The sequence below is a fragment of the Thunnus thynnus genome, chromosome 21 (assembly GCF_963924715.1).
Source record: "Thunnus thynnus chromosome 21, fThuThy2.1, whole genome shotgun sequence".
NCBI classification, from domain to species: Eukaryota; Metazoa; Chordata; class Actinopteri; order Scombriformes; family Scombridae; genus Thunnus; species Thunnus thynnus.
Genome location: NC_089537.1, coordinates 3091872 through 3114896, shown reverse-complemented (window position 1 = coordinate 3114896; position 23025 = coordinate 3091872). Strand labels below are relative to the sequence as shown.

At 35.9% G+C, this 23025-nt stretch overlaps 3 protein-coding genes across 5 annotated transcripts in view; 1 reads left to right on the top strand and 2 right to left on the bottom strand.

Moving 5' to 3' along the window:
• Nucleotides 1-7944: 7944 nt before the first annotated feature.
• LOC137173649 (GTPase IMAP family member 8-like) overlaps nt 7945-23025 on the bottom strand; it is a 115753-nt gene continuing 100672 nt past the window's right edge. For 2 of the 3 annotated variants that reach the window (XM_067578567.1, XM_067578570.1), the window contains 3 exons: nt 9343-9790; nt 9100-9161; nt 7945-8879 (listed from right to left, as the gene is read on the bottom strand). In XM_067578567.1, coding sequence (XP_067434668.1) covers nt 8293-8879; nt 9100-9161; nt 9343-9790 — 1097 coding nt within the window. In that variant the 3' untranslated portion in view covers nt 7945-8292. The remainder of the gene's footprint in view (nt 8880-9099; nt 9162-9342; nt 9791-23025) is intronic. The other variant, XM_067578568.1, reaches the window with a different exon arrangement.
• Nucleotides 10164-11513, top strand: LOC137173050 (GTPase IMAP family member 7-like). Its single transcript, XM_067577735.1, has 2 exons — nt 10164-10217; nt 10375-11513. Exons 1-2 carry the CDS (start codon nt 10199-10201, stop codon nt 11079-11081), a joined length of 726 nt encoding a protein of 241 aa, XP_067433836.1. The 5' UTR covers nt 10164-10198; the 3' UTR covers nt 11082-11513.
• LOC137173779 (GTPase IMAP family member 9-like) lies at nt 19429-22940 on the bottom strand. Its single transcript, XM_067578855.1, has 2 exons — nt 22726-22940; nt 19429-20427 (listed from the first exon to the last, which is right to left on the bottom strand). Exons 1-2 carry the CDS (start codon nt 22938-22940, stop codon nt 19800-19802), a joined length of 843 nt encoding a protein of 280 aa, XP_067434956.1. The 3' UTR covers nt 19429-19799.

Sequence of the window (23025 nt, the reverse complement as noted above, 5' to 3'; positions counted from 1 at the left end):
AATTGGTTTTGTAGATATCGTTCATTTGCTCTCAATGTGTTTTTATATTGTTTTGGAGTCTCACAGTAACTAAGGTGGAGCTTCTGGCCATCCGGATTGTTTTTGGTTTGAGACTTTTCTTCCTAATGGATCTGCAGTCTGAATCAAATCAACTTTATTCATTTTCTTTGGTTGTTTTGTTTTTCATTTTAAGTTTGATAATGAGGCCCGATGATCAAATATGTGGTTAATGTTTACCAGACACAGCTCTACACCTTCTGTATTCTTGAGGGTAGATCTGGACCAGAAGGGAGCCTAGAAGAGACTGGATTTCTAGACTGACCGTTGCTTCCTGGTACTGCTCCCGGCTGTTTTGTGCCCATCTGTATCACTTCTTTATTTTGTACAGATAGAGATCACAACTTCCAGCTGATGAGAGAAGAAGAAACAATAAAGGTCATACCACTTTTATAAAAGTTACAAAGCATCAAGCATGAAGCAAAAAAGAAACCTCTTGAAGTGCAAACTGTTCCCAGTAAAGCAGCACTGTTTTAACTTCCAGCTGACAGTTATTGAACTGGTGAAAATGTGTCACATGATGTTACATATGTAACTGACATACATGTTGCCTGAAGAACAGCACAGAGGCTGAAACATGTTGCAGTTAAACAGCTGCTATGAGACTCTGTAGTGTTCTCTCTCTGCTTACTGCTGCTTGTTTTTCAGAACCAGTTCAGCCAATCAGATGTCACCATGTTTTACCTGTCACGGCTTCTCAGTCTCTTCTGTTTTTCATGCAGCATTTATTTCTAACTTGGAGAACACACACACAGTGAGGTGCAGATCAGTGTGAGCTTTATTCCATCAAAATTAAAAGATGTGGTTCAACTCTTCTCCAATACACCGTGATTTACTCATCAAATGTTTTCAGCTATCTCGCCATCATCAGCCCTGTTGCCTTGTTGGCAACAGGGCTGATGATGGTGAACATATCATGATGATCTGGAGAAAAGTTGTACGACATGTTTTAACATTGATGGATATTTAGTATTTAAACAGTCATCCACAATGCTTTAAAGCACTTAATAGCCATAATTATCTTTATCTTTATGGGAGTTATCTTTGATAAGGATATGTCCTTTAACTCCCACATAAATCAAATCTCAAGGACTGCCTTTTTTCACTTACATAATATCGCAAAAATCAGGCACATCCTGTCCCAAAAAGATGAGTGCATCCAGCAGCTGGTGTACATTCAAAACACCTGAATAGTCAAAAGAAATACACTGAAAATCCAGTTCAGCTTTATTTACCACCATCAGGCCTGAATTATATCTGTCTTTATATCTGACAACATGTCTTACATAGGAAACAGGTGAGACAGGCTGTGGATATCAGGAGGTGTGTGTTAATAATAATCAATCAATCAATAATTAATCAAAAAACAACAAAGGTGAACTGAAACTGACCACTAATTTGAATGACACTTGACCTGCAGGCTGACTGCTGCAATGTTTGCTGAAAGATATAAAAAAATATTATCTGGAAAGTAGCTGCAATACTGCATCATAACACACGGTGGAGCTGCAACACAAAAATACTGCAGTGCCTGTAATCTTCACAGGAGTTCAGCCACAGTGCTGGAAAGTAACTAAGTACGTTTACTCAAGTAATGTGTCCTAAAACCTGACTGAAACATTTCTAATTTAGTGTTTGAGTTTAAAAACGTACTTAATTGATTAAAAACTAGTTTCTCTAGAGTTTTGCTTAAAAAAGGGAGATTTGACATTGTTCTAAAAATTGCTGGGTGTTAAAATATCCAGGTTCCCTTTCTTTAAGAGGTTTTACTAGAGCAGTTTTAAATCAGTGGGGAATACACTAAGCTGTAGGGAGTGATTTACTATGACAAGGATGTATTCAGATACAGAATTTAAATAGGTTTAAAAAGAGAGGCAGGAATTTAATTAAGGGAACACGTGGACGGTTTCAGTTCTGTTACTATTTCCCTGAGAGTTTCAGCATCAACAAGGTTAAAACTTGTCATCACTCTGTACAGAGGATATGGGTAAAAGTGTAGTCTGTAATTCTGCTGGCAGGAACCAGATCGAATGTTATTATTATTATTGTCTGTTCTATCTGTTCAGAGATTTTCTGTGAATTATCCACAGTAACGTGCAAACTGTCTGGTTAGTTTTGAAATGTGATTTTTTTGTGAATGCTGCTGTGAGTACCACACGTTAAGAATTTAAAAATGAATTTAGAGTCTAATGTGCACCAAAACAAATAAAAAGCAAAAAAAAAAAGGTTAATTGAATAAAACAACAATAAAAGATGGATAGTTAAGATAATACAGATAATACAAGCAATAAATAAAATTATGGAAAAAATAGATTACAATAAAACAGTAAAATCTTGATAAAATAAAATAGAATAACATAAATCACAATGATGATGATAAATAAGTATAAATAATAAAACAATAAAATGATAAAACACTACATGAAAGCCAGACTACATAGATGGATTTTAGTATTTTCAGCTGCTCTCAGATCCTCTGAAGGTTTTGGTTCAGCTTTGAGAAGCAGCTAAAAGAGAAGAACCGGAGGATCTGAGGGGCCTTCCTGGTTCATAAACATAAAGCATTTCTCAGAGGTAGTCTGGTGCGAGGCCATCAAGTACCTTATAAACTAATGAAAGAATTTTAAAATCAATACCAAAACTAACAGGTAACCAGTGTAAAGACTTTAAAATAGGTATAATGTGTCCTCCTGGTCTTAATCAGCACTCCTGCAGCAGAATTTTGAATTAATTGTAGCTGATTAATTGTATTCTTCAGTAGACCAGAAAGGAGAGCGTTACAGCCGTCTAGCCTGCTGGTTATAAAGGGTCTTTCTGTGTTGCTCAGAGAGAGAAATGGCCTCGCTGTGGAGAAGTTCTTCAAATGATAAAATGCTGTTTTAAAATTGACCCCTGTGGTGCCCCTCAGGTAACCTCATAGTGTTTAGAGGAGTGGTCATCTATAGAGACAAAACATTTTGTCCTGCAAAGATATGAAGTGTGGGAGAATGAGTGCCAGGTCGCTGTGACTTGTACCGATGCCAAACATGTCAGCCCACAAAACCAAACAAGAAACATCTGGAATATTGGGAAAGGGGCGAAGTACCACACACACACACACACACACACAGTGCAGAGACGGCCATTCAAATTTGGTCAAAGTCCAAGATAAGTGAAATTGAGAGATGTTCCATTCTTCTTCTGGATTTGCGATAGCCAAAGAGTCTGGTAAACAGGATGAAACTTGTCACGCAACACAAACACATACACACACACAGCCTGTCTTCAGTTTAAAAAGGCATGTCACGTAAGATATCTCTGACTACGTTGTTAGTAGGGCCGCTGTGAATAAAGAGATTCCCCATCTGACACCTGTGTCTCGACCATCTGATCCCTCTGTTATCCTCCTCTTTCTGCCACAACAGAAGTAAACCAGTTAAAAACTATTCCAGACAGCCCAACATGCTCACTTAATCTATCTAAAAGAATCTGGTGGTCCTCAGTATCAAAGGCAGCTCTCAGGTCAAGTAGCATCCAGAAACCTTTATCAGGTCTTTCTCTGTGCTGTAATGTGTCCTAAAACCTGACTGAAACATTTCTAATTTAGCGTTTGAGTTTAAAAATGTACTTAATTAATTAAAAACTAGTTTCTCTAGAGTTTTGCTTAAAAAAGGGAGATTTGAAATTGTTCTAAAAATTGCTGGGTGTTAAAATATCCAAATATCCAAAGAGTGTCTGACATCAGAGACAGCACAGTATTTGACATGTATTAATGGTCAAATCAAGTGATCAAGTGATTATTGACCAAAGTTTCAGTCTTTCTTTAGAGTCTAATGTGCACCAAAACAACTAAAAAGCAAAAAATCTAATGTTATTATTATTATTGTCTGTCCTATCTGTTCAGAGATTTTCTGTGAATTATCCACAGCGTGCAAACTGTCTGGTTAGTTTTGAAATGTGATTTTTTTGTGAATGCTGCTGTGAGTACCACACGTTAAGAATTTAAAAATGAATTTAGAGTCTAATGTGCACCAAAACAAATAAAAAGCAAAAAAAAAAAGGTTAATTGAATAAAACAACAATAAAAGATGGATAGTTAAGATAATACAGATAATACAAGCAATAAATAAAATTATGGAAAAAATAGATTACAGTAAAACAGTAAAATCTTGATAAAATAAAATAGAATAACATAAATCATAATGATGATGATAAATAAGTATAAATAATAAAACAATAAAATGATAAAACACTACATGAAAGCCAGACTAAATAGATGGATTTTAGTATTTTCAGCTGCTCTCAGATCCTCTGAAGGTTTTGGTTCTGCTTTGAGAAGCAGCTAAAAGAGAAGAACCGGAGGATCTGAGGGGCCTTCCTGGTTCATAAACATAAAGCATTTCTCAGAGGTAGTCTGGTGCAAGGCCATCAAGTACCTTATAAACTAATGAAAGAATTTTAAAATCAATACCAAAACTAACAGGTAACCAGTGTAAAGACTTTAAAATAGGTATAATGTGTCCTCCTGGTCTTAATCAGCACTCCTGCAGCAGAATTTTGAATTAATTGTAGCTGATTAATTGTATTCTTCAGTAGACCAGAAAGGAGAGCGTTACAGCCGTCTAGCCTGCTGGTTATAAAGGGTCTTTCTGTGTTGCTCAGAGAGAGAAATGGCCTCGCTGTGGAGAAGTTCTTCAAATGATAAAATGCTGTTTTAAAATTGATCCCTGTGGTGCCCCTCAGGTAACTTCATAGTGTTTAGAGGAGTGGTCATCTATAGAGACAAAACATTTTGTCCTGCAAAGATATGAAGTGTGGGAGAATGAGTGGCAGGTCGCTGTGACTTGTACCGATGCCAAACATGTCAGCCCACAAAACCAAACAGGAAACATCTGGAATATTGGGAAAGGGGCGACGTACCACACACACACACACACACACACACAGTGCAGAGACGGCCATTCAAATTTGGTCAAAGTCCAAGATAAGTGAAATTGAGAGATGTTCCATTCTTCTTCTGGATTTGTGATAGCCAAAGAGTCTGGTAAACAGGATGAAACTTGTCACGCAACACGAACACATACACACACTTAATCTATCTAAAAGAATCTGGTGGTCCTCAGTATCAAAGGCAGCTCTCAGGTCAAGTAGCATCCAGAAACCTTTATCAGGTCTTTCTCTGTGCTGTAATGTGTCCTAAAACCTGACTGAAACATTTCTAATTTAGTGTTTGAGTTTAAAAACGTACTTAATTGATTAAAAACTAGTTTCTCTAGAGTTTTGCTTAAAAAAGGGAGATTTGACATTGTTCTAAAAATTGCTGGGTGTTAAAATATCCAGGTTCCCTTTCTTTAAGAGGTTTTACTAGAGCAGTTTTAAATCAGTGGGGAATACACTAAGCTGTAGGGAGTGATTTACTATGACAAGGATGTATTCAGATACAGAATTTAAATAGGTTTAAAAAGAGAGGCAGGAATTTAATTAAGGGAACACGTGGACGGCTTCAGTTCTGTTACTATTTCCCTGAGAGTTTCAGCATCAACAAGGTTAAAACTTGTCATCACTCTGTACAGAGGATATGGGTAAAAGTGTAGTCTGTAATTCTGCTGGCAGGAACCAGATCGAATGTTATTATTATTATTGTCTGTCCTATCTGTTCAGAGATTTTCTGTGAATTATCCACAGTAACGTGCAAACTGTCTGGTTAGTTTTGAAATGTGATTTTTTTGTGAATGCTGCTGTGAGTATCACATGTTAAATCCCATCAAGATCCGGCGGCAGAAATATTAGAGACACGTTTCCAAAAACACAGCAAATAAAACCAAAATAATCTGCATGTTTACATATTCTAGGAGGTTTTCGGTGTACCAGTCCTCTGACAAACTGAGCCAGTGCACATCAGCAGATGCTCTGTTAATTTTGCACTAAACTATATTATTCATTAAATTAGCAGAAGATTAAAGGCTAACCTTTGAATGAAAACATATTTTCAGCACTGATTCACCATTTGAAGAGCAAAGTACAGTAATACAACACTGAGCAGTTCAGCCTCAGTGTCAAATCTACACTTTATTGCAGCTTTTCAAATGGAAAATGAAGAGGTCATATTCCAAAGAGTGTCTGACATCAGAGACAGCACAGTATTTGACATGTATTAATGGTCAAATCAAGTGATTATCGACCAAAGTTTCTGTCTTTTTGGTACAAAATTCTTTGTATTTTCCTGGACAGTGTTTGGTTGCTGAGCTTTGGTGGAAGGATTGTAACACTAAGAGGGAATTTCATGGTAAAAAAGACTGTAAGTAGATGGTCCCCCTTGAGAATAAGAATATTATGTAAAGTCAGTTTTAGAAAAAACTCTGTTTGTTTAATCCAAACTATTGTTGTATTTAAAAGAAATAATTCCAACCTATATTGGTATTAATCCCAGTAAACCTGTGGAAAGTGTGAGACTTTCAAATGTCTTTTACTAACCTATACAGTAGAACCTTTAGTTCCAAACAGTTTGTTAATGGTGAAACTTTTAACGTTATTCAGATCAGATTGGCACATCTGTTTGTTTCACATGCTGAGGCATTGTCAGCAGAGGTGTGTTTGAGTATCTGTGGAGTCTGCATTTACTGAACATCTCTCTCAAAATCAATAAAACATGTAACATATTCAGCCTGTTCTTGTCTGCTGTGTAAATGTACCGTCTGACATGTTTAAATCAATCAATCGATCAATCAAAGTTTATTTATATAGAACTTTTCCATCAAATCAAATGCAAATCAAAATAAATAAATTATATTATTATTATAAATGAAAAGAAATAAATCATGATAATAATGATATTTTGTTTTAATGTAATGAACAATAAAACATGAAATGTCCTTCTGGACTCATGATAACTTTATCTAACCAGAAAAATGTCTCAGTGAGATTAAAAATGTCATTTACAGGAGTAACCTGCCAAGATATCAACAGCACATAAAACATAAAGGTTATGAAAACATATAACACAAAATGAAAAAGGTAAAATATGAACAAAGTAATGAAGGATCAGCAAAACAGATACATGATAAAAAGGAAAATGCAAAATGGATCAAATAACAACAATCAATATACCATTGCCAGGAATTAAAAACAGATACCAAGTTGATTAAAATGTCTTAAAAAGTAAATATATAAATAAAACAGTGATAATCACAATATATTCTAATATTCCAACAAATAAGATGTAATTTAGAAACACTGACAACTTGCCTCGTAATCAGAGGAAATAGTTGTAAAAGCTTGTAAGGAAATAGTTTCCTGAAGTTTATGTCCAACTGAAGCCTGGTCCAATCAGAGCGAGCGAGCACCTTCAGAACAGAAAGAACTTCTACATCAAGTCAGACATACAGGATGAGAAAAAAAAAACATTTAGACATGAAACATTTTTACTAAACTGACCCATATGTCAACAGACTTGAGTGATTCAGGGTCAAATCTGATGGGAGGGAGAGACGGACACATTATTCTTTATATTGTAGAAAATGTTTAGACCTGATTTAGTCTAAACTAAATATTTTGACTGTTTTTGGTTTGTAGTAATATTGATTTTGTGATTGACTGTCCAATATCCACATGTCATATTTGGAGGGAAACATGAAATTCCTCCTTTTCCATTTACATGTTCCTGCAGAAAAAGCCTCAAACTTAAAATAAAAACTGGTCAGTTTGACTCTAAATGTAATAGGAGGATAAATTAAACAAACCATGTTACATTTTACATTGTGTCACACAGAAGAAAAAAGTCATTTATTTATCTTTGTGTTATTTCTTTCTCTAGTGTTTTCTAAGGATGTGTTAAGCCCTGAGATGTGTGGGGTATTGGTTAGCAGGAAGAGAGGATCCGTACTTAAATCACTGCAGAGACACTGGGTGTATTACACTACTTGCTTTTATTGGTAAATGTAATGTTTATTTATCTCATTCCATCACAGTTTACAAAGGTTAACAAAGAAAGAAGGAACAATTTCACCAGTAGAGGAATATTTGGCTTATTTGACAAACTAAACAAACATAACATTAAAATAAAGTCGGTTAAATAGTGATTATTAAGAAGCAAAGTGAGAGAAAAACCAAACATGAAATTCATAACTGACAAATCATTTCAAATTAAACAATCAGACAATTCAAGCTGTTGAATCATTTTACAGTCTAACCTGTTTATATCTATATACAAAGAAATCACATCCAACACTTTATTGATCTGGTCTGATACATGCACACTTATTGATTCTGCTGTTTATTTAACATCCTGATCACTGTCTGCATGAGCTTTGTTACTTGACATTGACATGGGGAATTGTTCTCAAAAACAACACATCTTCTACCACACTGATCAACTATTTTCTTTAGATCAGAATTGCAGGAACGCAAAAAAACCTCCAAGCTCTTTTTTGCACGCTGCAGATCTTCTCCACGGGTAAACAGGATGACTGTTTGTTCTTTAGCTTTGTTATCAAAAGTTTTTTCTAACTTTCTCAGTATGTCTCTCTCACCATCTACCAATCTGCCAACATTCATCACAAGTAAGAACACACAAGGCCCTGGCTGAAGAAGCTGTTTGCACTTTGTCACATATTGGTTCTTAACTAATGATTCAATTTTATCATTAAAGATGTCTGGGGTATCAATGACACGCACACATGTACCGCTTATCTCAGTGTCTCCCACCTGCCACTCTGTGGTGACCAGCATTGAATCAGCTTCTGACACGAACTGTTTCTTTCCAAGGATTGTGTTTCCACTCGCACTCTTTCCAGTCCCGTGCATTCCCAGCAGAACAAGGTTCAGTTTGCTGTCAGAGTGAGTTCCTGCATTGGTGTAGAACAAAAAGATGAAGTTTGTCACAATTATTCACAACTGTTCAGACACATCTTGAAAACCCTGATCTCACTTTTTAAACTCTTCTTGTATTCAGAGAAGAACTCTTTGATATATCTGACACCTGAATAAAAAGACCAAATAAGAGTTTATGTGAGTTGCTATAAAAGCTTTTGTCTGGTTGAATTAATTATCCTTCACTAAACATACCTTCCATAAAGTCAGACTGTGGCTCATCCGTGTCCATTTTAGTGGGTGTTTGGTCAGCAGACCTATAAAATAGAGGTGGAATCATTTTAACTGACCAGGAAACTTTTTGTAGAACTAGTTCATCTTTTCTGTAATAATAATAATAATAATAATAATAACAATAATAATAATAATAATAATAATAAAATGATAATTTGTACATTAAGTTAGGTCTAATCCTAATCTACATCTTTCATTTTTCACCCTTTATACCCCTTGTTGGTTGCCTTCAGATGTCTGTCTTCAGCCAGTTTTCTCACATCTTTTACTATCTGCTCCATGGTGCAGAACTTGAACGAGTAAGATTCTTCATGTTTATATCCTAATTGCAGCACAACTATGAACTCATCTGTGGGTTTTCTAGTTGTCTTGTGCAGCTTTTCTATCTGCTTCTGCACGTCTTTTGGTGAAAACCCATCCTCTACCACCAACAACCACATGTCAGGGTGTTTATCAACCAGTTCTTTTATGTTCTTGCATTCTGTATCATTGCTGGGAGTACATATGAACTCATATGTGTCATTTTCATATATTTTAAGTCTCATCTCATTTCCTCTTTTGGATAGTACAGATAAATCTTTCCCTAAGATGTTGGTTATCAGGGCTTTCTTCAAAGAATCTCCACTCCCCAGGATGATAATTGAAATCCTTTCTGTGAAAACAAACACAACAGAATTTCCACCTGTAAAAACAATTGAAAATCCACTTGTGGGTAAATTTTCTCTTTTAATCCAGTTAAAAGAGAAAATTTTTAGTTTCCTTTCACTTTGACAATGCTGTCTTACTGACAAAAAGCAATCAAATTACTAACAAACATGCTGTATAGAAAGATATAATGGCCAAACTTACTCTCAGACATGGTCCTCACATCAAGTGCAGTAAAGTACAGGAGACAAGCTGTGTGTATCTGCAGGAGTCGCTGGTCTGCACATATTTTATATGGACCTGTTATGCAAATGTTAGGAGGCGTGTCAGCTGTGACGCTATAAATGAACAATGTCTTAAACTAATATTATAACAATCATTGTCAACTGTGCAGAGACAACGGTGTTGAGAAAAGATGGCTTCAGTTCCTCCAGGTGAGATTTCAAGCAATTGTTTTATTTTATCTACTGTATATAACTCATTTGCTTTAAAATTTATCACAATGTGGTTATGTTCACTAAATTATTTATACATCAAGCCAGTGATAAACTCTTTCAGAGAACCTAAACAGAAGTTCTGATTTGTTTTCAGGTCCTGATTTGAGAATTGTGATGATTGGAAAAACTGGTGTGGGCAAGAGTGCTGTTGGAAACACCATTCTGGGAGAGGATTACTTTGAATCTGAACCCTCCTCTGACTCAGTGACTGAGACCTGTAAGAGAGGTGAGACACGCTGGGGTAACAGAGTAGTTAGTGTGGTAGACACACCAGGGATCCTGGACACGGCGAAACCTGCAGAATTCATCAAAAAAGAAATTGTGAGATGTGTCAAAGTCTCATGTCCTGGTCCTCATGTGTTCCTGCTGGTCATCCAAGTTGGTCGATTCACCCCTGAAGAGAAAAACTCAGTGGAAGCCCTGCAAGAGCTGTTTGGTCCAAAAGCTAACCAGTTCATGATTGTGCTGTTTACCCGTGGTGGTGATCTCAGAGCAAAGACCATACAAGAGTACGTATGTAAGGGCAGCCCAGACCTCCGACGAGTCATCCAAAGATGTGGAAACAGGTTCCACGTCTTTGACAACACCAAAAGTGACAGAAACCAAGTGGTGGAGCTGATCAAGAAGATCGATGACATGTTTGCTGGAAACGGGGGTGAATACTACACAGATGAAATGTATGAAGAAGTTCAGGCCATTGCAAAAAAACAAAACATGAAAGAAGAAGACTTGGATGATCTCCTGTTTACATTTCTTGGTGCATTGATGAGACGTGTTAAGAAGTTCCTCCAAAAACTATGAAAACCATAAAATACAGTGTGAAACCATAATCAATGACAACAATACCTCATCAGTAATCAGTGAAAATAGGAGTTTCTGTAGCCTGGATGTGTTAACTGAAGAATATTTTTAAATCAACAAAATATTATAATATACTATTGTGAACATGTGACTTCTTCTTGGGCATCTGATTCAGTACATCAGTATTGAAAACTAGTGTTGTAAACTGTATGATCATCAAGAAGAAGAGTCTGAAAGAAGTTATGAAGACTATAAAGTAACTACTTTGCATGTTTTGGTGGGGTGTATAATATACATATATACTGTATATGTGGATTGGTATTTATATTATTATATATATTATTATAATATTTTAATGTATTTTATTTGCATACTTTGATGAAGTATTGAATGGCTTGAAAAATACTAATAAACACTGAAAGTGAAATAAAAGGATCTGAGACTGACGTGTTTATTTTATGTCACAGACTGATCATTTTACTGAATATGATTATTGATTCTTATCATCTTAAATCCACCACATTCCCAATCTGACAATTAAAATTCTCAAAATTTCTCAAATTAGACTGTTATATATTATCAACGAATCATTTATATTATTATTTACATTTATAGTAAATGACACTATCTTTATTATTGTCACCACCACCATCATTATTAATAGCCATTTAAATTGGATTGAAAAGAAGAGAAAAAAAGGAAGGGAAGATGAAGAGAGAGGAAGAAAAATAAATAAAATAATTTAAAAGACAAAAAATATTAAGCAATTACATCGCAGAATTGGTATAACAGAAAATACAATGTGTGGTTGTGGGTGACGGGTAATAATAAAAATTAAAGTAACAACAAAAACAAATTCATGATGATATATTGATTGCCATCATTACAAGGTTAGTTTAGGTACAGTATGTAATTGTTGTGATTGAAGAGGGTCATACAGGGTAAAATTAGACAAACAAACAAAAGCAAAGCAAGATACTACTACCAATAACATTTGGACTGTGAAAACAAAACAGAACCAAACTAAATAAACAAATAAGTAAAAATAACAATCAACAATCGAATAAATGAATAAATAAACAAATCAGGAAACAAACTAAACAAACAAATAAACCAATTAAATCAAAGCCATGCAAGGTAATATTACCACTACCACCACCACTACTATCTATAATAGTAATAATAACTATGTGTGTGCATGTATATGATTGCTTTGATATGATTTTATGTTAATAAAATACAAAGGAAGTGTTACAGCCCTGGTGCTGTGTGTGCCTGTTTGACTTTTTTTTCTTTACTTCTTTCTTCTTTTTTTCTTCTCTCAGTTTGTACATCCTCGATTCCTTTCCTCACGTCTTAGTCCCTCCCACCTGAGATGTGAGCGGAGGAGGCGAGGAGGAAACACGAGGAGAGAGGAGTCGAGGCAACAGGTATTTAACAAAATGAGACATCCTTGAAATATGTGGCAGAGCTGCATCACCTGTCATCATTTTGTTACAGCCTACCGCTGTATTTTATGATCTCTGAAAGATGAGCAGAACAATGTCCATGACAACTTATATATTTACTTTTAATTCAAATCACAACGTAATAATATATATGATATAACAACAATGTACGGATGTCATACATTGTTATATTTTATTTAACATGCGCGCGCCCACACACACACACACACACATATTTATGTATATGTATATATATGTATATACATACATACATACATATATATATATATATATATATATATATATATATATATATATATATATATATATATATATATATATATATATATATATATATATATATATATATATATATATATATATATATATACCAGTGGTGGCTGGTGACTCAAAAAATTGGGGAAGACAGAAGGAAAACCAACATTGAATCTTACAACAAACCACATCAAACTATATCATTGTCCCACCTGATGAAATCGGAGGGGTGGGGGGCAATTTTATATGCCAATAAAACAATTTGCTTGAGTGGTGAAAAGGCTGCTTCTTTAAATACATTTAGCATATACATATTGTCTCTAGTTGGGAAAGTAGTTTAAAAATATGCACATCAAGGGCGACTATTTACTGCATACTGTGTTAGAATCTGAGTACAATCTGCCACTGTCAGTAATTAATGCAAACACACATTATTAGGCTGTAAACCATTAATCAAACCAATAACTAACAGCAGTGAACGTCAGACAACCCTATCATACTTTAGCAGTTACTTAGTGTTACTGTAATAGTGACAAAACAAAAAAAATATACATATTAGAAGTTATTAAGTTGGTAAGTTATTAGTAAGTTATTAGAAGAATTAAACTGAAGCTCCCTGCGCTCTCTGGGGAAATTATTATGCCAAACTCCCTTCAAGAAATATGACATATTGACAATTCCTTACATGTCTGCAAAAACACATAACTCTGGAAACACAATATAAAAGGCGTCATGTGTTGACAGTCTTGTTGTCAATTCAGCATCAATAAAATCCATAAAGACAAGCTGTATTTCCGTTGAAACGTTACATTTTGGATTTTGTCGTTTCATCCACATTTTGGCAAATTCCACAATATTCCATGCTTTACAGTTTATTCCATTTTTATTATCAAATTTCGCAACTCCATCTGTGTTTTCCGCATCACAGAAATGATAGAGTCCTAGCTCAACCCAACCGCCAGAATAAAACGTTGGCATTGTGCTTTTCTGCGAACTACGGATACGTTGAACGTCTATGTTTCATACGTTGAATCTCTACTTTTCAGTGTTGGCTATCATTAGTTCAATAATTATGTTTTATGATGTGAAAACACTGTGGTTACGGTCTGGTTAGGTTCAGGCACAAAGACCACTTGGTTAGGGTTAGGGAAAGATCATGGTTTGGGTTAAAATAAAAAAATGCAAAAACTAAAAAACAGCTTCAAATGTCCCGACATCTCGCTAAAAACTCCCGTTTTTGTCTTTACATCACAGTAACGTTAATGTAGCTGATAGTTTGGATAACTTGACTGGTGATGCATTCCCACTGTGTCTCGTTGGTCCTCAATTAATGTAATTAACACCATGAGTGAGTGAAGGAATCAGGAGAGAGGAGACAAAAGTGAGGAAGAATCGCAGGATGTTATTGTGTTGAAGGAAAAACAAGAAGAAAGTAAAGAAATGATTCAAGATTTAAAGAAAAAGTTAAAGGAGGAAAGAGAAACACATAGAAGCAGCCCAGGCATCAGGTGATGAAGATGAATTACTGTTCTGTAAATATTTTTAAAGTTACAATCTGTTATCTAAATGTAAAATAAAGGACATCTTAACAAACTGGAGTCAAAGCACAAGATTAAAACCTGTTATAAAAGGACTTACAGATCTTTAATACAGATACTAACACACTCAATAACTCTATTAACACGATGTTTCCTTAAGCTGTTAAAAGGTTGGAACATGTGAGATGTCAGCAAAACAAACAAAATAATAAATCTCTGTGTAAATATTGAAATTCTTGGGAGACTATTTTCACATTCCTGACAAAAAACATGTTTGGAAGAAACTGAAAATGACACATCCCAGCTCTGTGTTTCTTATTGTTTTACATCTTGATGACGTGCTGACTAGAAGTAGCAGAAAAATACAGTTTATATCAGAAAACATCCAGTGTGAAATAATCACAATTCATTTTGTTCTCAGTTTGGTTGGAAAAATGTATATTAAAGAATCCTATAAAGTTGAGTCTTTATTTAGAGACATCTCATTTTTTAGATCAATTAAAAATCCAGCATCCAGTAAGATATTTCAGCCAAAACATGTTCTGAAATAAAACAAACGGCCTCCAAGGATTTATGAATATTTGCTTGGAGCTGTTAAATATAGATCTAAGATGTTTTCTTACTTTTGCAGAAACAAATATCTAAATTAAAATAAATTATGAAATGGCAGCCATGTGCTGCTTGTGACTAATTTTACTTTATTAATTTTATTCATTTAACCTTACAATGACAAAACTTCAGTCCTCATAGTTTATGGTCTATACTATATAGGCCATTATGGTTCTCAGCTCTCAGTGAACCTCGTCCAGCCATGTGATGTTACCAACAGAACACACACACACACACACACACACACACACAAAATAGACAATGATATAGTATGATGTGTTTTGTTGTGAGATGCTATAATTCAACAGGTTATGCTATTAATCATGTTGGTGTTTTAAAATCTTGCTCCATGTGCCCTTTTTAACTTTGAGCAGCTGCCCCCAGGGTGCAAAATTAACTTTTTTGTCCAGTGGCCAAATGGCTCATAAATGTTCAAATGTTACCAGCCGCTCAATAGATTATTATTGTTTTTTGTCTGGTTAATATTTTAACATTTGGCTGGTAGACGGTGCTGATTTTGTGCCCTGCCTGCCTCTCTAAAGGTCTCTTCATGGCTCTGTCTAGTGTCTCAGTAAGGGGAGTAACACCATCTTGTGGTGAGAACTGGAACACACTTTTTACAAAAACAATACCAGTACAGATTTACACAGTATTCAAAAATAAATAAGTAATAAATAATATAACGCTTTGAAATGGACAAGCAGTTTTACGCAGTAAAACGTAGTTAACAGTACTAAAGAGTGAATTAAACATTACACTTTAAAATAAGAACAATAAAACTTTTATCAACACATAAATATGATGATCAAACTGAGGGGGCTTCCATCTTCCCCACCCTACCAACACCAATCAGCACAGTGCAGTACAGAAGGCTGCAGGCTGCACTGTGATGAAGCCTACAAGACCAAGAACTGACATCAAGCTGCACTACAGCGACTGATATTTCTGGGAATATCCAGGTTCATACAATCAATATCTCTGTTGGGCCTTGTACTCCATGTGCATGAGACAAAGGCAGACCTGCATGCAGCCACAAAGCCTGAAAACAAGGAAAACATCTCCCAACATGCACTGCTCAGTTGGCTGACTCATCTTTATTTACCAATCATGTACTTGTCTCTCTTCTTCCTGCATTCAAAAGTGCACATGACTTAATGTGATTATCAATGGTGTTATATATGATAACCACCATATATAAAATGTATGGTTTTTGTATTTTGAATCAACAACAACTTTATACTTTTAAAGGAGTTTGAATTTTCCATTGTTCGCTTTTTTAGGATGGATGACCAGATGAAAAAACACAGCAGCCAAAAAGAAGAATTTTCTTTTTGAGATCAAGTTGAAAATAAAGAGAAGCTGGAACACAAAAAGGAAAAAACTTCTTCTCCCTTCTCTGCTGAGTATGAAGCAGACAGTTGTATGAAGACAGGGGACACACCAGAGGTGGAGAAGAAGAGTTGAATGAAGACAGAGATGAGTCATTATACAGAAATCAAGGAAGTCAAAGTTCCATCTCAGAAAAACAGACGATTTCAGATGAGAAGTTTTCAGAGGAGAGTGTTTGGGATCAGCTGCTAAGAAAGAGGGTCACCAGATTCTTTAGTATTGTTTCTTCTCCACTCCCTCTTCCCGCCTGAATCGTCAGTATTATCTTAGTTCTTGTAAATCTAGAATATCGCACAACCCTTCACTTCCATCATCCCTTCTGTTGCTGGCTCTGTATATCCAGAAAGACCAATGGTTCTCCAGGGCTCCACCAACAGCACTGGAGAAAACCTAAAAGATGCTTGTACATTTTTTCCTGTGCAGTCAGAAAGTGAGCCAGGAGGCGACTGTAATGTCCTAGAAGAAATGGGGCCACCTGAAAACTCCCTGACAGCTGATTCTCACCTTTGTCAATCCTCTGATTCCTTTAAAGGAAGAACTGAAGTCTGCTGCTTGGCTCATTCTAGCATGTCATCACTGAGTCACATATCTTCTGCAAAAATCAAAACCTTTACATGAGCTGAAAGCTTGTTGTTAAGAGACAGCTTTGAGGAGTTTACGCCTGATATCACTGTTGATGAAAATGAGGAAACCTACAGGTTCCACTGGTCCCGTCCAGGCCTGTACCAGTGCAGTGTGACAGGTCTGGTGTTTCACATGGAGGGAGAAGGGGACGTGGTTTACAGGATTGTCCCTTGGAACCGCAGACTACTGGCCCAACATCACAAGAAGCCTGCAGGACCCCTGTTTGACATCAAATGTCTCCAGCAGTCTGTGTGTCAGCTTCATCTCCCACACTGTGAGATCCGCTCCACAGGTGGATGTGAATTCTTGTTAGTTGCTCATGTGGATGATGAGGACATCGAGTTTATTACTCCTCATCAGATAACAGAAACTCACGTCATTATAAACATCACAGGGTTTTCTGGTTTCGGTAATGTCAAGGATGAAGACTCTCCTCCTGACCCGGTCCGAGCACTGGTGCTGCTGTTCTACAGACCCCCAACTGATCCTGATCCAGAATCTGTCCTCAATGTGTTGTTGCTACCAAAGAACGTTGTGCTGCATGATGTGAAGCGCATGAGGAAGAAGTTAGTTGATATCTGTATTTTTATGCTGATGTATTGCTTTCTGTGTGGGCCACAACCAGAACTAGGTTTCATTAAGTTGTCAAATAATGTGGAGCCAAACCATAAACAATTAACAGAAGTCTGTTTTCAGGTAGCCTGTTCATCTATTTTGTACGTGTTGGTAACACTAACTCTGCTGTTAAGTTAGATTCATTCCTCTTATTTGATTATTTTTCACCTCTTGAATTTTAAAGTGTAAACGTCTGCTTCATTTTGTTTATCTTCTTTCACGTCAAAAGTATAAATGAAAACAATGATGATGACAGAAAGGAAAGAAATAAAAGAAGTAGCACAGCAGGCTCAAATTGAACATCAACAGTGAGGTTAAAGGTCAGGAAAGCTGATAAATCAACACAGATATAACACACAGTCAACACACAATAATCTCACAATCAACATGTGAAAGTTTATATTATTACTATTGTTATAGTGTGATATAACCCAACCCCAGTTGAAACAACCACTTGTGTTAGTTACTTAGTTAGTCATGTTACTTATTGTGCCACAAGTGTCCAGTCAGACTTATAAGACAGCAAACGTGCTGCTGTAGTGGTGAGACATTAGTCAGACAAGAAAAGAGTTTCTTACATTACAAACAAAGAACTTTGTCTCCTGAACCAAACTTTACAATCTGCCACAAAAACATAACTTGACTTTTTTATTATAAATGAAGAGTAATAAATTTTATTTTGTTTTATTGTAATGAACAATAAAACATGAAATGTCCTTCTGGACTCATGATAACTTTATCTAACCAGAAAAATGTCTCAGTGAGATTAAAAATGTCATTTACAGGAGTAACCTGCGAAGATATCAACAGGACATAAAACATAAAGGTTATGAAAACATATAACACAAAATGAAAAAGATAAAATATGAACAAAGTAATGAAGGATCAGCAAAACAGATACATGATAAAAAGGAAAATGTTAAATGGTTCAAATAACAACAATCAATATACCATTGCCAGGAATTAAAAACAGATACCAAGTTGATTAAAATGTCTTAAAAAGTAAATATATAAATAAAACAGTGATAATCTCAATATATTCTAGTATTCCAACAAATAAGATGTAATTTAGAAACACTGACAACTTGCCTCTAAATCAGAGGAAATAGTTGTAAAAGCTTGTAAGGAAATAGTTTCCTGAAGTTTATGTCCAACTGAAGCCTGGTCCAATCAGAGCGAGCGAGCACCTTCAGAACAGAAAGAACGTCTACATCAAACGTCAAGTAGATGGTGATATTTGACCTGTTATTGTACAGTTTACTGTTTGGTTCAGTTGATCCTCACACAGATACACAAGTTTGGTTCCAGAGTCAAACACACAGGATGAGAAATAAAAAACATTTAGACATGAAACATTTTTACTAAACTGACCCATATGTCAACAGACTTGAGTGATTCAGGGTCAAATCTGATGGGAGGGAGAGACGGACACATTATTCTTTATATTGTAGAAAATGTTTAGACCAGTTTTGGTCTAAATTAAATATTTTGACTGTTTTTGGTTTGTAGTAATATTGATTTTGTGATTGACTGTCCAATATCCACATGTCATATTTGGAGGGAAACATGAAATTCCTCCTTTTCTATTTACATGTTCCTGCAGAAAAAACCTCAAACTTAAAATAAAAACTGTCAGTTTGACTCTAAATGTAATAGGAGGATAAATGAAACAAACCATGTTACATTTTACATTGTGTCACACAGATAAAGAAGTAAAAAGTTATTTATTTATCTTTGTGTTATTTCTTTCTCTAGTGTTTTCTAAGGATGTGTTAAGCCCTGAGATGTGTGGGGTATTGGTTAGCAGGAAGAGAGGATCAGTACTTAAATCACTGCAGAGACACTGGGTGTATTACACTACTTGCTTTTATTGGTAAATGTAATGTTTATTTATCTCATTCCATCACAGTTTACAAAGGTTAACAAAGAAAGAAGGAACAATTTCACCAGTAGAGAAATATTTGGCTTATTTGACAAACTAAACAAACATAACATTAAAATAAAGTCGGTTAAATAGTGATTATTAAGAAGCAAAGTGAGAGAAAAACCAAACATGAAATTCATAACTGACAAATCATTTCAAATTAAACAATCAGACAATTCAAGCTGTTGAATCATTTTACAGTCTAACCTGTTTATATCTATATACAAAGAAATCACAACCAACATTTTATTGATCTGGTCTGATACATGCACACTTATTGATTCTGATATTTATTTCACATCCTGATCACTGTCTGCATGAGCTCTTCCACTTGATGTTGACGTGGGGTTTTGTTCTCAAAAACAACACACCTTCCACCACACTGATCAACTATGTTCTTGAGTTCAGGCTGGCAGTTCTGCAAAAAACCCTCCAAGTTCATGTCTGCACGCTGCAGCTCTTCTCCATGGGTAAACAGGATGACTGTTTGTTCTTTAGCTCTGCTACCAAAAGCTTTTTCTAACTTTCTCAGTATGTCTCTCTCACCATCTGTGAACCTGCTAACATGTATCACAAGTAAGAACACACAAGGCTCTGACTGAAGAAGCTGTTTGCACTTTGTCACATGTTGGTTCTTAACTGATGATTCAATTTCATCATCAAAGATGTCTGGGGTATCAATGACACGCACACATGTACCGTTTATCTCAGTTTCTGCCACCTGCCACTCTGTGGTGACCGGCACTGAACTGGCTCTTGACAAGAACTGTTTCTTTCTGAGGATTGTGTTTCCACTCGCACTCTTTCCAGTCCCGCACATTCCCAGCAGAACAAGATTCACAGAATGATTTCCTGCATTGATGTTGAACAAAAAGATGAAGTTTGTAATAATAATTAACAATTGTTCAGACACATCTTGAACACTCTGGTCTCACTTTTTAGACTCTTCTTGGGGTCAGTGAAGAACTCTCTGCTTTGTCTGACACCTAAATAAAAAGGACAAATAAGAGTTTATGTGAGTTGTTATAAAAGCTTTTGTCTGGTTGAAGTAATTACCCTAAACATAAACTAAACATACAAACACACATTTGAAAGGAAGTTGAGTTGGTAACCAGTTAATCTTTGGTGTAATAATAATAATAATGTTAATAACTAGAAAATGCATTTCCTGCGGAAAATGCGTGTGAATGCTGACAGCTGAAATGAATTGCAAAACATTGCTGAAAATGCAGAAATCTGAAATGAATTTTGTTTAAAAAAGCTGAAAGCTGAAATGCATTGCACTGCCCTGCTGAAAAACCTGGAAGCTGAAATGTAAAACTGGCAACATTGGAAGTTGACCTTTATTAGCTAAAGAAGCCAAGAGTTGAAATACACTGCTGTAATACACAAAAGATGGAAGTTGGAATATAAATTGCCTGAAAAGACTGAAAGAACAAATGCATATAAGTAGTTAGACAGAACGCAGTATTTGGGTGGAATGAACCTTTAAACATAAAGGGCCCTATTTTAACGATCTAAAGCGCACGGTCTGAAGCGCATGGCGCAATTGCATTGAGGGTGTGTCCAAATCCACTTTTGCTATTTTAACGGCGGAAAAATGGTCGATGCACCAGGCGCATGATTCAAAGGGGTTGTCCATAGTCTCCTAATTAATCATGGGTGTGTTTTCAGCGTAACATGCAATAAACCAATCACAGTGTCATCTCCCATTCCCTTTAAGAGCTGCCTGCACCTTGGTAGATTGTTATCATGACGGCACATTTGCCAAGTAGTAAGAAGGAGCGCAGAGGCAACTGATCTGGTCGTGCACAAAGGGAAAGCACACGATCCATAATGAGCACACTGCTGCACCTGAACCCTCCCGTGGTCAGCCCCTGTCCACCAGTTTAAGGTCCTGTTCATTAATTTGTTGCAAATTTATCTTCGTTTGGTTTTTGAAAAGGTTTATTCTCTTAAATTACAGCTTTGGTTTCTTTAAAATCGTTTTATTCAGTCATGGAGTAACAGGTCAAATCAGCAGGGTTTTAATTGCTGAAAGTATGGCAACCTGATCACTGTACTCTCAAAAATGTTAAAGAACATATGTTAAATATTGTTCAAAAATTAAATCATTAATTTTTTAAAAATCAACACAGTTATCAGGACTTGATCAGTTCTCCAAGGTCCTGATCCTGCTGCTGGCAGCAGCTAGAAGCTGTCCAGATTTATTTCCTTTGTTAGTTTAATCATTGTTTTCATCTTATTTATTTCCTCATGTCATCATGTATTGATGAAGCAGGAAAGTTGATCTGTGTCTGATCCGTTGTTGTCCGTCTGTTTAAATACCTACATGTATTGCCACGATTTGGTCAAATAATTAAACAATGTAATCCTTCATTACTGTGATTAGTTAATTCTGATAAGCATTATGACATGTATTTTTAAAAATATATTAATATACACAATAATAATCTTTCACATTGTAATCCTTTTATTTGTTACCTTTTGCATGTTTGTGAGCTGCTGCATGTCCTGTGTGTGTAACAAGCAGAGTGTATGTTGTGCACCCGTGTCTGTAGGCACATATTACTATCTTGATAATGCGCCCTTAAAATAACAGTGAAACACTGCACCATTGACTTTAGACCAGGTTTTTGTTGGTCAATAGCGCAATTGTTCTGTGCTGCCTCAAGATAGCAAAGCGCCAACAATGCGCCTGACCACACCTTACTTTTAGACCAACACGCCCATGGGTGCTCTGATGGGCGCAAGTGCCATTGCTATTTTAACAACATGGGCACTGGACAGGAAAATGACAACTGCGTCGGTCTTAAAATAGCAAAGAGACTTGTGCTGCGCTTAGCACAGCTCTGTGCCGGGCGTAAGATAGGACCCAAAGAGTTAGACAGAACGCAGTATTTGGGTGTAATGAACCTTTAAGCCTATAAGGAGTTAGACAGAACGCAGTATTTGGGTAGAATAAACCTTTAAACTTACAAGTAATTAGACAGAATGCAGTATCACTCTCTGTGCTTTTGGGCGATTTACTCAAAAACTGTGAGCCCTATTCCAATGGAAGTAACATTGCATGAGAGAGGACAAGTGTGTCTACATGCTTGTCAGCATTCACATTAACAATAATAATAATAATAATAATGTATGAATCATTTGTTCATTAAGTTAGGTCTAATCCTAAATCTACATCAACTCTTTCAAATCTTTCATTTTTCACCTTTTACCTCTTGTTGGGTGGCATCATCTGTGTGTCTTCAGCCAGTTTGTTGAATAACTCGCCCAGGATGTAGTTGGCTGGATAATCATCTCTGGTTTTACAGCTGAGTGGCAGCACAACTATAAACTCCTCTCTGGGTTTCCCAGTTGTCTTGTGCAGCTTTTCTATCTGCTGCTGCACCTCTTCTGGTGAAATCCCATCCTTTACCACCAACAAACACATGTCAGGGTGTTTTAAAGAAAATAATTCCTTTATGTCCTCACTTGCTGTGTACAAGTTTGGGGTATATATGACCTCATGTGTATGA